Consider the following 16,623-nt stretch of genomic DNA (forward strand, 5'->3'; position numbering starts at 1 on the left):
CCTTCATATAAAAAAAGCATCAAAACCATTTTTCTTGTTTTGTTGTTTTTTTAAAAAAATAATATGGATCACTATGAATTACCACAACTCCAATTTCAAATATGGAACATTAACTGCTCCCAGAAAATTGCTTAGAATCAACTCAATACTAAAACTAAAAAACAAACTGAAAAACCCCATAAAAAACCCCCCACAAAATCCAAGCCCAGGAAAACAGGAGGATAACATATAAATTCAAGCAAGATGCCATTTACGTAGAGCTAGAAGGCAGAAAAAAAGATAAGTTTAACTCTGTTGCACATGTTGCTGTCTGTAAATTATTCATTCAGTCCTAAAGATGAAATTAAAATGCCTGAGTACTCTTATTGAAATGCACAGTCTTTCCCTGTTAAGTGAAAATATGTTTGTTGTGGAAGAATTGAATTCTGCACAGAAGGTTAGTTTAATGTTTTGGCAATCAAAATGAAATATTCCAAATGGCTATTGCTGCACTTGGAAAGAAGAGGGTGCTGATTATATTTGTAATGATGGACTTGGTGTTTTTCTTTGAATTCATGCACAGGCATCAAGAGGCCCAAATGGCTAAGAGTGGAACTTTTACTTCAGTGCTCTAGGGCTTCTTCAGCATTATATTGAGAAAAAAAGAAAAAAATATAATGCAAAAAGTCACCTCCCCACCTCCCCCCAAAAAAATTATCCCAAAATCCTGAGGAATTTTTTATCCAGCTATGTTCCACAAAAATCCACCTACAGAAGAGCTGAAAAGGCTGCATGAAATAACTGTAAGGAAAATAAAAAAAACTTCCATGGGCTATAGAATATGAAGTATAAAAACCTAGTTCCACGGATGCCAGTGAAAAGGTTGGCTATGAGCATTCAGCAAAACCACAGCTCAACCCTAAGTTTGGATAGAACGCAAACTGCAGCTGTATTTGAAAGGGCCAAATTCAGATTTTCATACATAAATCAAAAGTGCTGATTTTGGGACCTGACTGTCACAGAGGAGTCTCTAAAGCCATGCAAAACAAATGCATATCAAAGAAATGTGTGGTGGTATTTCCTGAACTCTGGGACCAGCTTCAAAGCTATTACTATTCAGAGAAACCACTGGATAATGGAAACATTTTTTCTTAACTGTGTTAACTTAGCTACATTGTAAAGGTCAAATGACCACAAAAAAGAGCCACAAGGCACGAAAATAATTCTTCAGTGAAGTAACCTGTGACATTCTGGCTTATCAAATAAGACATTGCTTCTAGGAACAGAACTATTTCTTTTGGTAATCTCATAAATAAAGTTTTACACAAAAAGTTCGTTCAACAAAAATGATTTTTTATACCTTTGAAATTAATTCACAGACATGTAGCATAAACTGATCATTAACAATTACTTGTGTAACAAGAAAAAAAAAAAAGACTTAAAAGAGCATAAAAAGCCAGATAATATTCGTAACTTTTTAATAAAGTAATAAACCAGTAACTACACATAACGTGCCATACAATTAAAACTGACTACAGAATGAGAAGAGTACTTATAAAACACTTGTTGCCTGACGAAATAAGACCTTTTTCTCTGGTTTCTGTACCAGAAAATATAAAATAACCAGCATGTGCAACACTGGCCTGTAATTAGCCTTTGCAAAGTTGTAGAAGCGGGCAGTTCTGAAATTTAACGGCATGGGTTGCACTGCTCCTCCTAGTCCAGTGGCTGACACTTTCAAAGAACCAAAAGGCAGGTAGATCTGTTTTGGGAGGATGAGATTTTATATATTCATTCCTCATCTCTAGTCAAAGCTCCTGTATCTTGTGTTTTCTTTTTCACTTTCTCAGCTGTTCTTGAAATCAAACGTATGTGCTGGAAACACAAGATGAAAAAAAGGCCCAGATAATTTGTTTTTCAGTGGTTCTTTTGTGAAGGCCAAACTCAACTAACCTGAAGGGCCAGCCCCATTAACAGCTTGGGTAGAAACAAATGCCTATAATTCCCATGCAAGCAGCAGAAAAAGAGTCAAGACCACTAGTGCAAGTATGGCTAGTGCATCTGCAGAAAGAGCATACTTAAAAGGTTTGGATTTTATGACAGAAAGACAAAGTGCTTCAGTCTCTCCTATTGCCCTGCACATGAGTAGCTGATCAGCTTTGTGGATTTAGGGCTCTGAGTTACCATTGAGGCAATGGATTTCTTTGCTCAGCTCTGCCTCAGAACAACTGCCTCACAGCAAAGCCATTTCACTTGACTTTGCATCATTTATCAGGACATGGCACTCAGACAGCAAACTGGATGGTTGCATTTACTACCCACCTTTTAAAGGCTTGATGAAATAGGAAATCATGCTTGGGCTTCACACCTCTAAAGCCTGACAAGAGATTCAGAAGACCCCAGAATGAAATTTTTTTGAGTCAGCCACCTTCCATTTTTGAACGGAAGCATCTTACTGTCTCGCTCAATTTAAGCCTGTTGTACTGAAAGGAGAAGACCTGCTACAAAATGGTTAGCCCTTTCTCTCAAGAAAGTGATTCATAGTGGGAACTGGTCTAATTTTTCAAATAATGCATTTAATATATGCAGTAAATGTCCAATTAGACACCCAATTGAGTATAGGAATATTTAGAGTTATTTTCCCAAGAGAAAATTAAATATTCAGTATCACTGAAAGTAACAGGACTATATAATCAGTCAAATAGCTAAGAACTCAGTGTTTGATTCAGTAGTGGGACTTGAGGAACTTCAGTATCAATCCAGAAGAGAAAGAGAATAAGAACTAGAGCTGGGAACACAAGTATGCAAAATGGCAATGACTTCTCCAAACATTTAGGGAAAATTCTGTGGCAACACAAGTGCAGAATAATCTAGGTCTACTTTTGCTCATTAACTTCCATATCCCCTTGTTTACTCTGCTAACAGCACATTTCTTCTAGCATTAAAACAAATCCAAGGTTTTGTAATTTAAAAGGAAATGAGCAATAACCAAAAGTCTTTTTACTGATCCAACCAAAATGTTAATTACTTGAGAATATCGACAAGCTGTGCTACAATTATGCTTCCATACAGACATCAATTTCTTCTCTGCTATCCCACCCCTTGTATCATTGTTTACAAGAGCAAATTACTTTCCCCATTTATAACCTATAAAGAAGGAATTATCACCCTACTTTTATCCACTGCAGAACACCTGACTAATGGGAGAAGAAAGCAAATATTTGTTATTTTATATTCTTCTGGATAGATACAGATTTGATTTATAAGTGCACTGGCGTTGTTTCACTTTTAGGTGGTATAGGTCACAATACTTCATCCTTCAATTGCTGGATTAAGTACAAGGTAAAGTGACATGCTCAGTTTAAATTATTCTGATTGTAACAGCCTTCTAGGAACTGAACAACAGATCTCAGTGTGATTTGGTTCTAATCAGTAATACAAAAACACTCCTGATTATTTTTATTTTTCTAGTAATTGACTACAGATTTCTCAAGTCAGTATAATTTCTTAGTTTTCTTTCCTCTAGTACCTCAATTAGGAAAAAAAAATAATCACAAAAGTACTTTCATTTTTACAAACTTTAGTTTTAATCTTCGTTTATCAGTAAAAATTTATAATATTACTTCAGGATGAAGCATTAAGTGATAAGTCTGCACAGAGAGACTTGGTTTTTTAACTTGGCTATGTGCATTCAATGGACTGAGGGTGGATTTCTTAGTCACCCCAATATCAAATAGATTTATGATATTGAGGCAGGGTGTCTTCAGGCTTCTCTCATTAGCTATTACTGCTTGTTCCTTCTTGTTCCAGAGGGACAAGAAACATTGTTATCACTCAAAGTAGGAGGAACCCTCTGTGTATATATATATATAATCATATGTATATACATATACACACACATACACAGGTATATATAGGGAGGGAGGAAGGGATGGAAGAAGAGAGAGAGTCTCCTAGTTAAATGGAAATTTAAAATCTAATGTTCACCGTTATATGTGCCAGCCAGAAAAAGTACCAGGGGGAAAGAAATAAACAGCGTAGACAGTAGCAAAGTGAAATTACTTTTTCCAAAGTAAACTTATTTTAAACTAACAGTTATTAAATAGAAGGCTTTTTTTTTTTTTTTTTTCCAAATTGCCTTTACTCTGGGACTCTAGTAATTTCCATTTAGTAAATCCTCATTCCTAAGTGCCTGCCAATAACCTCTGCATAAACATGCAAGCATCCACATTTCTTAACTTCATGACAGTTAAAAAGCATTTTTATGAATATTTACGAAGGCAGTAAATTATTAAGATAAATATAGATATTTACACATTAGAACAACATCTTCATTTAATGGTTGTGGAAAAATGTTAATATGTGAACATTTTAGAGATGAAGTGGTTCGGCCTTCAGGGCTTTTGTTACTCTATTAAAAGTTAATTTAGGACAGAAATTATGGCTTTTTCTTGAATCTCAACCCCAAGAGATTAAATCTTGATCAACACACAACATTTTCAAAAAAATGAATCCAGTTATGGTATTTCCAGAGGCTGCATATTGAAACGACTGTGCAGTTCTCCCTGAAAGAAAGCTCCTCTGGATTCTTTAATGTGTTCCTTTATGTGGTGACATACACTCAGATGGACTTTAGGGCAGAGAAGCTAGGTGCTAGTGAGGTACTATTCATCAGTCTTTCTGTCAACACACATTTTACATTATTGGAAAAGGATGTTTCTTTCTACAACCACAGCAGGCAACTCAAGTTGCTCTTTCTCAAGGTGGGGTTCTGCAGCACACAAGCCATTTGCTTAATCACTAGTAATAAATTTCAGCATTTTTTCCCACATTTATATATCCTCTTGATTCAAGGTCATCAGGGAGTCTGTTCTGACCTCCTGTATATACTTGGCTCCTGAAGTTCACTTGTGATCCCAATAACCTGAGTTCCACCAAACTACAAATTTCCTTCCAGCCTTCGCCATATTATCATTTTCTCCCACTTTTAATATTAATTTTATAATAGACTAGAGAATCTTGCTCTCTTACTGATCTTAACAGCGCTGTGCCAATGGTAAAACCCCCTTCTAAACCTTCACTCTGATTTACAGCTACATTAATATTTTCTTTTCGCTTTTTTTCATCACAGCAAGATAAGCTCTACTTGTTTGGTGGTGTTTTTTTTCTTCTCCCAGAATCAACACTCTTTTTGATACTTTATCCTGCTGTAAAGGTAGGGTCCACTTTGAAGCTCTGAACCCTGTTTGCTGTTTTCAGTGTGTCTGAAGATAGGAGAGCTGGGCCCAGGCTGAAAGTAGAAGCTCCAAATTATTTTCAGCCTTCATCCTCCCCCAAATTTTGCATCCTATCTAATATCCATAAAATACCAAACTAGATCTCTACAGGAAAAATATTATCCGCAATACAATAATTTTCCAAATATTCAAATTTCCATCACTTGGGCTTATTTCTATAAATTATCCCCTGGTACATCAAGCTGTTTTCCACTGGCACATAATTCTTTCTGTTAATGTGATGTGAAGACTAAAGAAATGTTGTTCAGTTTTCATGGCAAGTTTGTTGCCAGCAGCAGTGTATTATTTCTTTCAGGCTTTTTTGAATAGACTCAGTATGGAGAGAAAGAATAGTCAAGACTTAAAAAAGAACCCAAATTAAAAGCACAAAAGGGGAAAACAGGAAAAACACATGAAAAACAGCAGTTGTTGATGGCAGTAAAAAATGAGAGGTAAAAAGCATATCCATGCGAGGGAAAATGCAAAGCTGAAAAATACAGACACGGCTAGAAAGTCTGTTATGAAGATGAAACCTTGGTCCATGATCTGTAAAATTAAGACACAAATCCAGAATGAGGTATTTTTATAATACAAATCAATAATAAGAAATTAAAAAACATTAAAATGTGAAAAATAAAAATTAATACAGAAATTAGAAAGAAAAACCAGTAAATACACACACATATATATTTATATATACATAGATATAGTGACAGCTCTGTTGGCATTCTGTTTTAATGTGATGTAAAACCAAGCACATGGAAGTCATGAGATAAGGAAAACAGGCTGAGAAAAGCATTTGCTGAAACAGAAACAGGAGATTCAGTAAGTACAGAAACCTAAACATTAGGGGGAAATAGGATACAAAGAGTGGATTCAGTGGTAAGATACTGGGCCCACATAAACCGGGAGGACTTACTTTTTAAGGCAACCTTTCTCTTTCACTTAAAATATTCCTGGTGAAACAAGAATCAATTTCTGGTGTCTCCTTACATATCTTCTCATACTTCCAATAGCTTACAAGTATTTTACAACTAAAGAGACGAGTTATATTCTTAAAAAAACCCAAACAAAACAGTTTACAAACTCAGAAAGAAGATACAACAAATAAATGGCAAATTTCCTACCTGGGTAAACAGACCACAAAAAGTAAGCTTGGAGAGTTGCATTTTTTGCTCAGATCCTGAGAGTGCATTCAAAGTCAATCTCCTGACTACACTTTGCTTCATATTGTGTAACAGACTCTGGACATGCAAAATGGATTCTTTTGAAACAGCAGAGCAGTGCCAGAAGAGTTGCTAACACACCTCAGCTACCACTCAGCACTTACTTCTTGGGACCAGCCAACGCAATCTAAAAGTTGCCAAGATGTTCTCTGTCCTCAGCACCACTTGTTTTTCCCTGCTCCTTCAGGCTGCACAACTTGCTAATTTAGACAGAGTAAGTGCTTAGAGGAACACAAATTAAATTGGTAAAAAGCCCACCTCATGGACACTGTAGATAGTGCTATTACAACAAACTGCATCTTTGTCAAATTCCTACTATATGACCCCAATTGCTGGTTCATTGTTTTTGACAGTGGTGAAATGCAGCATAAGAGCTATTGGTGGAAATGATGCACAACAGCCAAGTTCCAACAATGATAAATTACCTGTCACCAGTGTAATTAGATTGCATCTAAATAATTTAAATAAACAGCTAACACTACTCAGTTGAAAATGGCATTTTTCTTGAGAGAAATATTTTTCTTATAGAAAAAAAAAATATCAAGTTGTTATTTTCTGAACCTGTGTCCTGATTGTGCTTTCTGTGGCCAACAGAGAAGATCCTGATTCTTTTAATTATAAGATCCGGAGTTACTGTTCTATTATAATTGCTTTTGTGAATTGGGAATGAATTATTTAAATATTTATTGGGCTAGTGTATTTCTGAAAGGTAAACCAGCATTTTTGCTTATAAAGTATCTGCAACAGAAGGCAATTGTTGACATTTAGAGTTTAAATGTGGTTTATATGTTGAGTCTATTATGTCTTAATGTACAAGTGGACTACTGAGCTTCATCTCTGGGCTCTCAGTCAACACTGGAGTCTGAGGAGAAAGAGCAGATGCACACATACCCACATATACCCCTCCCCACACATCGCTGCAACCAAAGAAAGGACGGAGTGGAAGAAAAACATGGTTCTCATTCTGAACTGGTGATAACCCACTCACAGAGCAGGAATCCTTAGTGATTTTACAGGAGTGACTGACCATTACTGGCAGGGGGGATAAATGCCTGTGTCTCAGGGTACCCCATTTACACATTTTACAGAGCTGAAACACCACAGAAGTGCTCTTTTCCAATTCCCAGTCCATTTCTTCCCTCTGAGCTGGTAAGGATGGAAGAAAGTACCAAGGCATCAAGAGCATCTTCTCGACAGAGCAAGGTTATATTAGGTCATTATTAAATCAAGTTGTGATCTCATTCTTAAACCATAAACAACAACATTAATCCTCCTGTAGCATACAGTACTGGTTACTGCCTCTCCATCTCCATGCTGACAGTAGCACATCCCCAGCAAGGCCCAAGTGCTGAGCTTCAAGACACCCCAGCAGGGCTGGAAAGCCCTTCAGAAGCACACACTGTGCTCTGCCTCCTCACAGCACCTTCAAAACACAGCCAGAGCGTGAGTGCTACAGACAAGCCAGCAGAAACAGAAGACATTTTTAGCAGAACCAGATCCAACTATTCCTGATCTTAGTGCACCTAGTGAAAATATGGCATGCTGCTGGGGCACTGTAGCGTATGCAGCTAATTAAGCAACTGTAACACATCAAAGGCACTGCAGATTGAGGTGAGTAGTATTAAGGAAGAATCTGAGTGCCAATACATCCTAACTTACTGGAACAGAATGGGAACGTCTTTGTTTTTGCTGTTTTGAAACTGAAACCCAAAATAATTCACCTGAAGCGCAACAAGCATTTGACTAACCTTATAAAGCAAAGGTGATTGTCCCAGCTTCAAAAGTGCAATTTTTTTGGTCACATTTGTAATGGCTTGAATCCGGATCAAGTCTTCCACAGTCCCATACTGCACATCAACAAGCTCAGCCTGCAAAGAGAAGACAAAGTTCAGGCTATACCTATAACCATGAATCACTGAGAGTGCTGCTTCCACAGAAACCAAGTTGTTTGTGCCTGAGCAGAGTTCTGCAATTAGCTTATCTCCACTTCCTAATCCTTATCAATACACAGGAATACCTGTAACAACAACGAGCTTGAGAATTCAACCTGACAGAGAAATTTGTATCTTTGCTGCTTTCATTCATAATTCATTAGCTGTGATAAAAACCCCATTTTTTTTTGGTAGTGCTGATTCTGATGAGAACTACCCCTCATTAGTTACAGGAACATATTTAAAGCAATGTCAGGGACACTAACTCACCTCTGTTAATTTTCTTAAAAGGAATCAGTCTTGTAAAGCATTTCAGAAAACGAGAGAATGATTATCACAGTCACTTATGAACATGAACAGATAAAACATACTCTACCAATATAGCGTTATTATGTGGTCTCATGTAATTCCTGAGTAGCCTCCCTTAACTATTGAAGTATTTTCATAAAATCATTGGCTATCCAAGCCTTATACTCAGATAACCAAAGCAGTAACAGACTACACTGCTCTGACACATACATTCATCAATTAATACATATTTTTAAATTATTTAGAGTCACATCCAAGTAAATGAAAGGTGTTTAGACCATGAAGATCTTCTAGTTAGAACAAAGAAGAAGGGTTAAGTTATTGTTAAATATCAAGCATTGGCACTGATACTTCAGGGATTTAAAAATAAAATAATAATAAAAAATAAGTTAAGAATAACCAAAGGCATTTTTGTCACACATTTATAGGAATACATTTTGGTGAAGACCAAGTATGACAATAATCAGTCTTATATATTGTTATTATAGAATGTTAATGATCTCTAAGGACACCATAAGGACACTGTGGAACCTCTAAATCCCTACAGAGTATTCACATAAAACACAAATATAAGAAGAAACAATAACAAATAACATTGGGTGAGTGTTCAACATTAAAATCAGAGGAGCAGTACAAGATGGAAAAGTTTCTCCTTCAGTTCCATTTTGGTAATTAACTATGGATTCATTGCCAAAGGCAACAGTTCTGATTTTAGGCATGTGCAGCAATTCTAGCAATAGTTGCTCTGGATATGTAGGTTATATGAAATTTTACTGGATTCCTGAACATGCTTATTTTAGGAAATAATTTACCCTTCTATAACTGTACTTGAATTTCTTGTCTGAGTTTTCACCTAAATATTTAAGGTGAAATATTTTGAAAAAAAATAAGTTGCCAAGGTTCTTGTCGTCTTAAATGTATTGTTTTAAATTTTCAAGTCAATAAGTTTCTATGTCTATAATATGTCATCAGTGCTGTAAAAGCCAAGCACTTAGAAAGGTCAGCCAAAGTTATAAAACAGTTCTGGAAGAGGCAAATATCAGACTTCCCACCAAATCCTGAAATCTAGGAAGAGAAAATACCGCCCTTCATACAGTTTCTTCTGAAATATGTGGGGGTCTTAATATCTAACAAACTTTAAAACTATTGCTTAAGAAAATTAAAGTGACTACAGGCTGAAGTCCCATATCATTTTTTCCCTGTACAATATCATATTTGGCAAGTATAATAAAAACAAGTGAAGCTTTTATACTACCAAAAGGTATTTTTTATTTTATATAATCGGATGTCTCTGTTTATAAAGAGTTCACCTCACATGAAGAAAGGGTATTAACAAGTGTGCCTCCTTGAAGTTCATACAAATTTTGCCTCATTCTATAGAACTCAGCTTTATTTTAATTTATACCTAGAGAAGTGTCAATAGATACACTTTAGTGCAATAATTATTAGTCTCAAAAGTCTTATGTCTTGAGAAGTTATATCTAGGCTGATTTCTGGGGACACCTCTAATGTAATTCCTGTGAATCCAATGCCTTTCCCACTTACCCTCAAGCAAACTAAAAAATCAGAGCTTTCACCATTCGTATGAGAGACACTACACTGAATTTTCCTGAGGCAAAATCAATACACAAAGATATAACATAATAAAGTATCAAAGCATTTGTTTTCACAGTAGGGCTGTGTGCAAATGAGACCCCTGCCCATCTATGCTTATGTGCTGCAGCTCTTCACATGGTTTGTGCTAGCTGCTCCTCCAGGGTGCTCTTCACCACCCTGTGAACAACAAAACTACATGTTTGCACAATTATTGATGCATTTAGCAACTGCTCTTAGATGTTCTTAGTTAAAGATGCAAACTGCACCTTCAAGTGCTGCTCACCAATCTGTCCCAGGCAACTTAGGAGCTCAACAGGAGCAAGGCTGAATAAAAGCCTTACAAAAGGGCACCTCATTTTTTCAATTATGTGAGAACCAGAACTTGACTCCCTGCTGCCCCAAACACTGAGCAAACCACATTCTTTGCTCCAAACATTAAAAGAAAGCTCCAATGCCAAAGCTATTGAATACATTCATACATTGAGAGGACATGTAAGAAGTAATTACATAATGAAAAAGCAGCTGGGTATAATATAACAGAGTTACACATGCTCTCATAACACATCCTCCACATGAAGGGCATGTGAAAGCTCAATATGTTAGAAGTTTTTCTTTTGCACTTGCCCAAAAATAAGTATGACATAAGCTTCTTGTTACTTCCCAACTGTAAAGGCACTTGCACACTTTATGTTTCACTGTACCTTTTAAGTAGTTCTTATCACAAATCTTTAACTCTTAATTTTACCTTTTTGGGAACTGTGGGTAAAAATATTGCAAAATAAGTCATCACATCCTGATAACATCACATACAGCCTAGAAGCTGGAGGTCTGCACAGCTCAACTTGCATCTCACTTCAGTTAAAATGACAAAAAAATGGAATGAAATCTTCTCAAGTAAAAACTACAGGTGCCTCCTCCCACTCCCACTGGAAATGTTCAGAACAAAGTCTAAACATTTTGGCAGTACAGTCCAGAAACTGACAGGTAAACATTATACTATAAAAAAGTTCTAAAAATTATTTCAAGCCCCTCCTTCCTTCTACACTTAAATACTCCAGTAAAATTTGTAATAAAAAGCAAAATATTTAGCACTACTTAGTAACAACATCTCAACAAACACAGTACAGCAAGAACAGCTCAGAATAGCCAGTTTTGTTTTTACTTTATACACAGGAGCTCAGCTACTTGGAATGTTTTAGTAGAAAATAATGAAAAAATATACCTTTAAAAGAGTAGTACACAGTCAACAATCCACTGAGAAATTAACAGTACATTTATGCTTCATTAAGTCCTATTTTAGTCACAACATTCCTAACACCTGCAAAAAATTGACTTTTTCTTCTATTCTTTTTTAGAAATGCTTACATGACATAATCCTCATTTTACACATTCCAGATTAAAAAAACACAAAAACACAATAATATCCCTTCCCCCAATTACCCACATTTCATAAACTGCTTTCCTTTGGTAGGATAATTCTGTTCTAAAACAAACGAGAACTCATCCTTTTATCAGGTGCTGAAAAAGAGCACTTGGGTATTTGGTTTAGAGAAGCAAGAGTAAATCCTCTTACCCTGAAACTGGGAAACTGCTAAAGAATGAATTGTTTTATCCAGTTGAATTAGGTCCTTACTGTTTGAATTGTTTCATGCTATGCTGTCTGAAAGATATGACTATTTAGGAACAAATTGCAATGTGCAATATGGACTTCAGTAGTAATCCCTCGTGCATGAAATGAAGTAGGGGAGTTAATAAACCAAACATTTTTAGGAAAAGTAATTATTTTATGTTAGACTTAGTATTAGTTTCTTAAGTCTCAGGATGACGCTTAGTGAGTTGCAAACATTCTATCTTAAAAACTATGATAAAATCTCCGCATCACAAAAGAGACAAGCACTCTGAAAAGGTCACAATCAAGACAGTGAAGCATCTTTTTCCAATTTCTTCTATTTATCTACAAAAGAAAAGATAATAAAACAGCATGCTTCATCCATTCATGGATAAAAAAGAGTAAGACAGGTCTTGCAAAGGAAAAGTGTGAATAACTGCGTGGAGCAGACAGCAGCTGGGGTCCTGAGGGCACTGGATACTATTTAAACTTTGCTTTCTTTGCAGATGCTGAGGTAATTAAAAAAAAAAAAAAAAAAAAAAAACAGCATTATACATCTGCTTCCAATGCAATGGCTAAGAGGCAGATTGTGGCTAGTTTGCCAGGGGTGCACAAGACAGGAAAAAAGGTTAAGGGCAAGACCCACAGATAAAACAAAACACTTTAAAGTCAGGACACCCAGGAAGGGATGTTTCTCACAACCATCAGGAAGCAGATGGATTCAGTGCAGTTAAGAACGCAGCTTCTTAAATGCATCTGCTCCAGTTATCAAGGCTGGGATTCCCAGGGTAGAAAAGCAGCACACCTAAGCAAATAATTTTACTAATATTTATTAAGAGAATATATTAAATTCAGTATGGAACAATCTCACAGAAATCTTAGCTGAAAGGTGTAAATTTATGCAGAGAATGAAGCAAAAGCAGAATACAGAATGGCTGTGGTGAAAAATCTTCACTTCTTAATGTTACCTGTTTTTAGTGCCACACTTTAGTAAACTCAAATTATGAATATATTTTATCAAATACCAATCTCTTGGCTCATATTGATGAACAGCTTCTACACAAATTGTTTCAGAGCTCAGGACTGAAGATGCTGCTATGAAAATGGGTAATATTTAGTAATGTAGTCAAGCTCATATCTGTGACAGTGCTGACCTATCCACCAGAACAGAAAATCCTACAGTTTTCTAGAGAAACTCCAAGTACTGAGAAAAACTAAATATCAAATGCTATGTATACAATATATTTAGGCTTGCTCATTCCTCAAGATTAAGAAAATTTATCCAAAAGGCACATATATAATTGCAGGAGTATCAACACCTCAGTTCTGTAACAGTTCAGGCGTACTACATCCCCTTCTTCTTACATTTCAGTCAATGCCCTTTATTTGTATTTATTCAGCTACTATTTTCAGGTTGTTCACACAATAAAGGTAACAGAAACATCCAATGCATGATCAACCACAAGTAAACAATCTTCAACTAGTCATTCTGCCTAAAGTAAAAACTCTAAAATACATTTGCAAATTGTATCTGAGAAGACAGCAGTCTGCAGTCAGGACATGAGGCTAACTTTAATTAAACACTTCACTATAATTTATTTGCACAGCTCTGAAATTGAGGCTGAAGGCAGCATTCAGCAGAGCATAAAAGTAAACTCAAGCTGGCTGTAGATCAAAGCTGGACATCAACAAATGAAAAGAAAGCTGCTAACATAAAACTAGCTCTTCTCCAAAATTAGAGAAAAGGCACAAAGAAGAGATAACAGAGCTGAGCCCAAGTATGTAAAATTATTTGTTGGTGCAAACTCTACTCCACTTTCTGACAGGAGCTGCTGCTCCCATTTCTGCCAAAAGCATCTCTCTGATAATCAGGGAACCACAGCTGTCTCCTGGTATTGCTACCACCCAAGACTCATTCCTTGTCCTGTTGAGCACACCAGAGACAATGAAAACACCCACACCCATTCTGTGTATACATACTGTATTTCTTAAAAAAAATGCTGAGATTCATAGTTCTGTTTCAAATTTTGTCCCTCACTCGGTTCCAGGCAAAAAGAGAGGCAGAGACCTTGCATGTGTCTGGGTTTTGTGCCATGTATCTCATGACTTTCTCTAGTTCAGATGCAGTGCTGAAAGCTGAACTAAGTCATGTACCTAACTATTGATTTCTTTTACAGTAATGACACTCTATGTGAATAAGACCAGTTGCACAGACCTTTGTGGTTAGAACGCACTGAAACCAAGTGGAAGGGAATCTTTAGTCTTATGTTGCTAGGTTCAGTATTATCAGAAGAAGGAAATATATGAGAAAGCATGACCAAGGGTATAATTCCACATTTAGTAAAGTAAAGACAAGTCAGACATAAGATAGAAACAAATCAAGAAGCATTTGAGGCAGATGAAGGGAAGAGCTGCTTTTGCTTTAAAATTCCTGTCTTTAAAACTCAGTTTTCATGCAAATACCATACTCCAATGTTCACAATCATTTCAAAATAACGCTATCTTCAAAAACCTCTTGGTGAGCTTTCCACTCTCATGAAAAATTAGGTATAGACCCTCAAAATCCAAGCATACTGTCTTCTGGTAGCAAATACCAATTACAATGTTTTGTGTGTCCCGTGACACTCAAACATTAACAAACATTCTGAGAAATGTAGTAGATAAATTTGGGGTAATAACACAGAAATGCCACTCTGAAATCCTGCAAATGATTAACCTTTTTGCAGCCTACAGAAAAGGACCTCTTTTGTATTTTATGGCTAGAGAGCCCCAGATTAATCTGAGCTGACATAGCTCAGTTCCCTGTTGATCATCTCATGCTGCAGACTCCTCCCCTCTGTCCCAAATTGCATTCTTCCAGTTTCTTTAGCAGAAAGAAAAATACTTGAATATATTAAACATCTGAATTCATAACAACTGAGAAAGCCAAATAACAAATTTAATTTTTTACTCAATTTTTTCTAGTAAGACTTAAATATTAATCTAGTTTTTCAAGTGTTCTGAAATCAAATATTCCTATTTTGACTCATATAAAATTGATATTTATTTTAAAATCTCTAAGCATGTTATTTGGTTATAAAACATTGAAGGACACTGTATCATTATACACCTAAAACAGTATCAAATTTTATTATTTCAAACATTCATTAAGCAATGTTTATTTGTCACCTTGCTAGTGACCAAATTTTAAATCCTACTGATTTTTTTGTTTTAATATTATTTATATTCTCCTCTTTATAAGAGTTTATTGCAAAGATATTTAGTAGTGCTAGTCCCTAAAGCATAAAGTCACATTGAACACACTTTCCTAAGAAGAAACAGTCATCTGTATTTGCCCGCTTACTTTAGCTTATTCAGGGGTGATTATCCATGGGAATATAAATTTACAAATTACACAGACTAAGGATAAACTAAACAAAACAGAACTGTTCAGCTGTGATGTGAAATTTTTTTAAAATAAATCACAAGCTACACATGTGCAGAGCAAATTATATTGGTGTGCTTTTCATTCTTTTTAAGTAAAATTGAAATATTTCCTTTTACAACTATAATACATTTGGTATCTTAATTTCCTAGAGAGAAGCATTTCACCTTTGCTCAATTGTTTCATTTTTGGACTTAGTCTTGCTGTGTTAAAACAGAAATATCTAGGCAAATAGCCTTACAATTTCCAGGTTTACAGTTTTTACCAGAATTCTGAAAACATTTTGAAACAATGAAATGTTCATGGGATGAAAAGCCTTTTCCCAATCAACTCTTATACTGACTTATATGTGCTAGCTATATTTCTATGCACCCTTGCCATGCAAGCACTTACAGCATAAGCTGTTTTTACTGCAAGAACATAAGATAAAGAAAGATAAAATAGACATTTACCTGAAAGATGCAGATAATCAGGCATATGTACAAGAGGAGGTGATCCATTGCATCAAGAGAACACTTGAACTTTCAGAAATGTCAGTGAGAACTCTGTCTTCCAGAGTATAATAAATGCTATTTTGTGGAGTACTTATAGCCCTTGCTTGGCCAAACATCACGCACTTGAGCATAATCAGAGAGATGCCCAACCATTTAGTGCTGTAAACACAAATCTGGATGGTAAGGCAGCATTTTATCAAACCTAGGGAAGAAAACATGCAGTTGTGAAAAGGGAAGTTATATCTTTCCTATCTGACTTGAACCGTGTTGTTTTAAGTCATTACACAGATGTATAGGTCCTTAAATTACCTCTGTGGAAAAAGGCTTTAGGAAAAATACATTCTAAAATTACAAATACATCCAGATGAAAGGACAAAAACGAAAACGGGGAACATACTTGATAAAAAAAGAATTTGAGTGGCCCATATGACTGATCAATAGAAATATAAAGAAGGCTGTATGTGAGAACAGCATAGCTCTATGCGATTAAATGCGTAGATATTTCCTTTTTTCAACCACCTAACATTACCCAAAGGAGACTTTCAAGAGACATGTAGTAGGTGGTTCAGGTAAAATTGTACCAGGAAAAAAAAACAACAGTTCTTTGTTGTTCCAGGCTTTCAAATGTTGCTTTTAACAACACACACAATATTCTGGAATTACCATTTGGTTGTTAATTGTGATGCTGTATTCTGCACTGCTTAATCATCTAAAGGTTTCTATATGGCAGCAGCATTTATTTTTTATTTCAGAAAGAGCTACCCTTCATTTTCAAAACG

The 16,623-nt window shown here is 35.8% G+C and overlaps 1 protein-coding gene across 1 annotated transcript in view; it reads right to left on the reverse strand.

Moving 5' to 3' along the window:
* Positions 1 to 16,623, reverse strand: part of NAALADL2 (N-acetylated alpha-linked acidic dipeptidase-like 2) — a 121,912-nt gene that overhangs the window by 43,881 nt on the left and 61,408 nt on the right. Inside the window, exon 4 of the mRNA XM_010004177.1 lies at positions 8,230 to 8,349. Coding sequence (XP_010002479.1) covers positions 8,230 to 8,349 — 120 coding nt within the window. The remainder of the gene's footprint in view (positions 1 to 8,229; positions 8,350 to 16,623) is intronic.

Source organism: Chaetura pelagica, unplaced genomic scaffold (genome assembly GCF_000747805.2).
Source record: "Chaetura pelagica isolate M959 unplaced genomic scaffold, ChaPel_1.0 scaffold648, whole genome shotgun sequence".
NCBI classification, from domain to species: Eukaryota; Metazoa; Chordata; class Aves; order Apodiformes; family Apodidae; genus Chaetura; species Chaetura pelagica.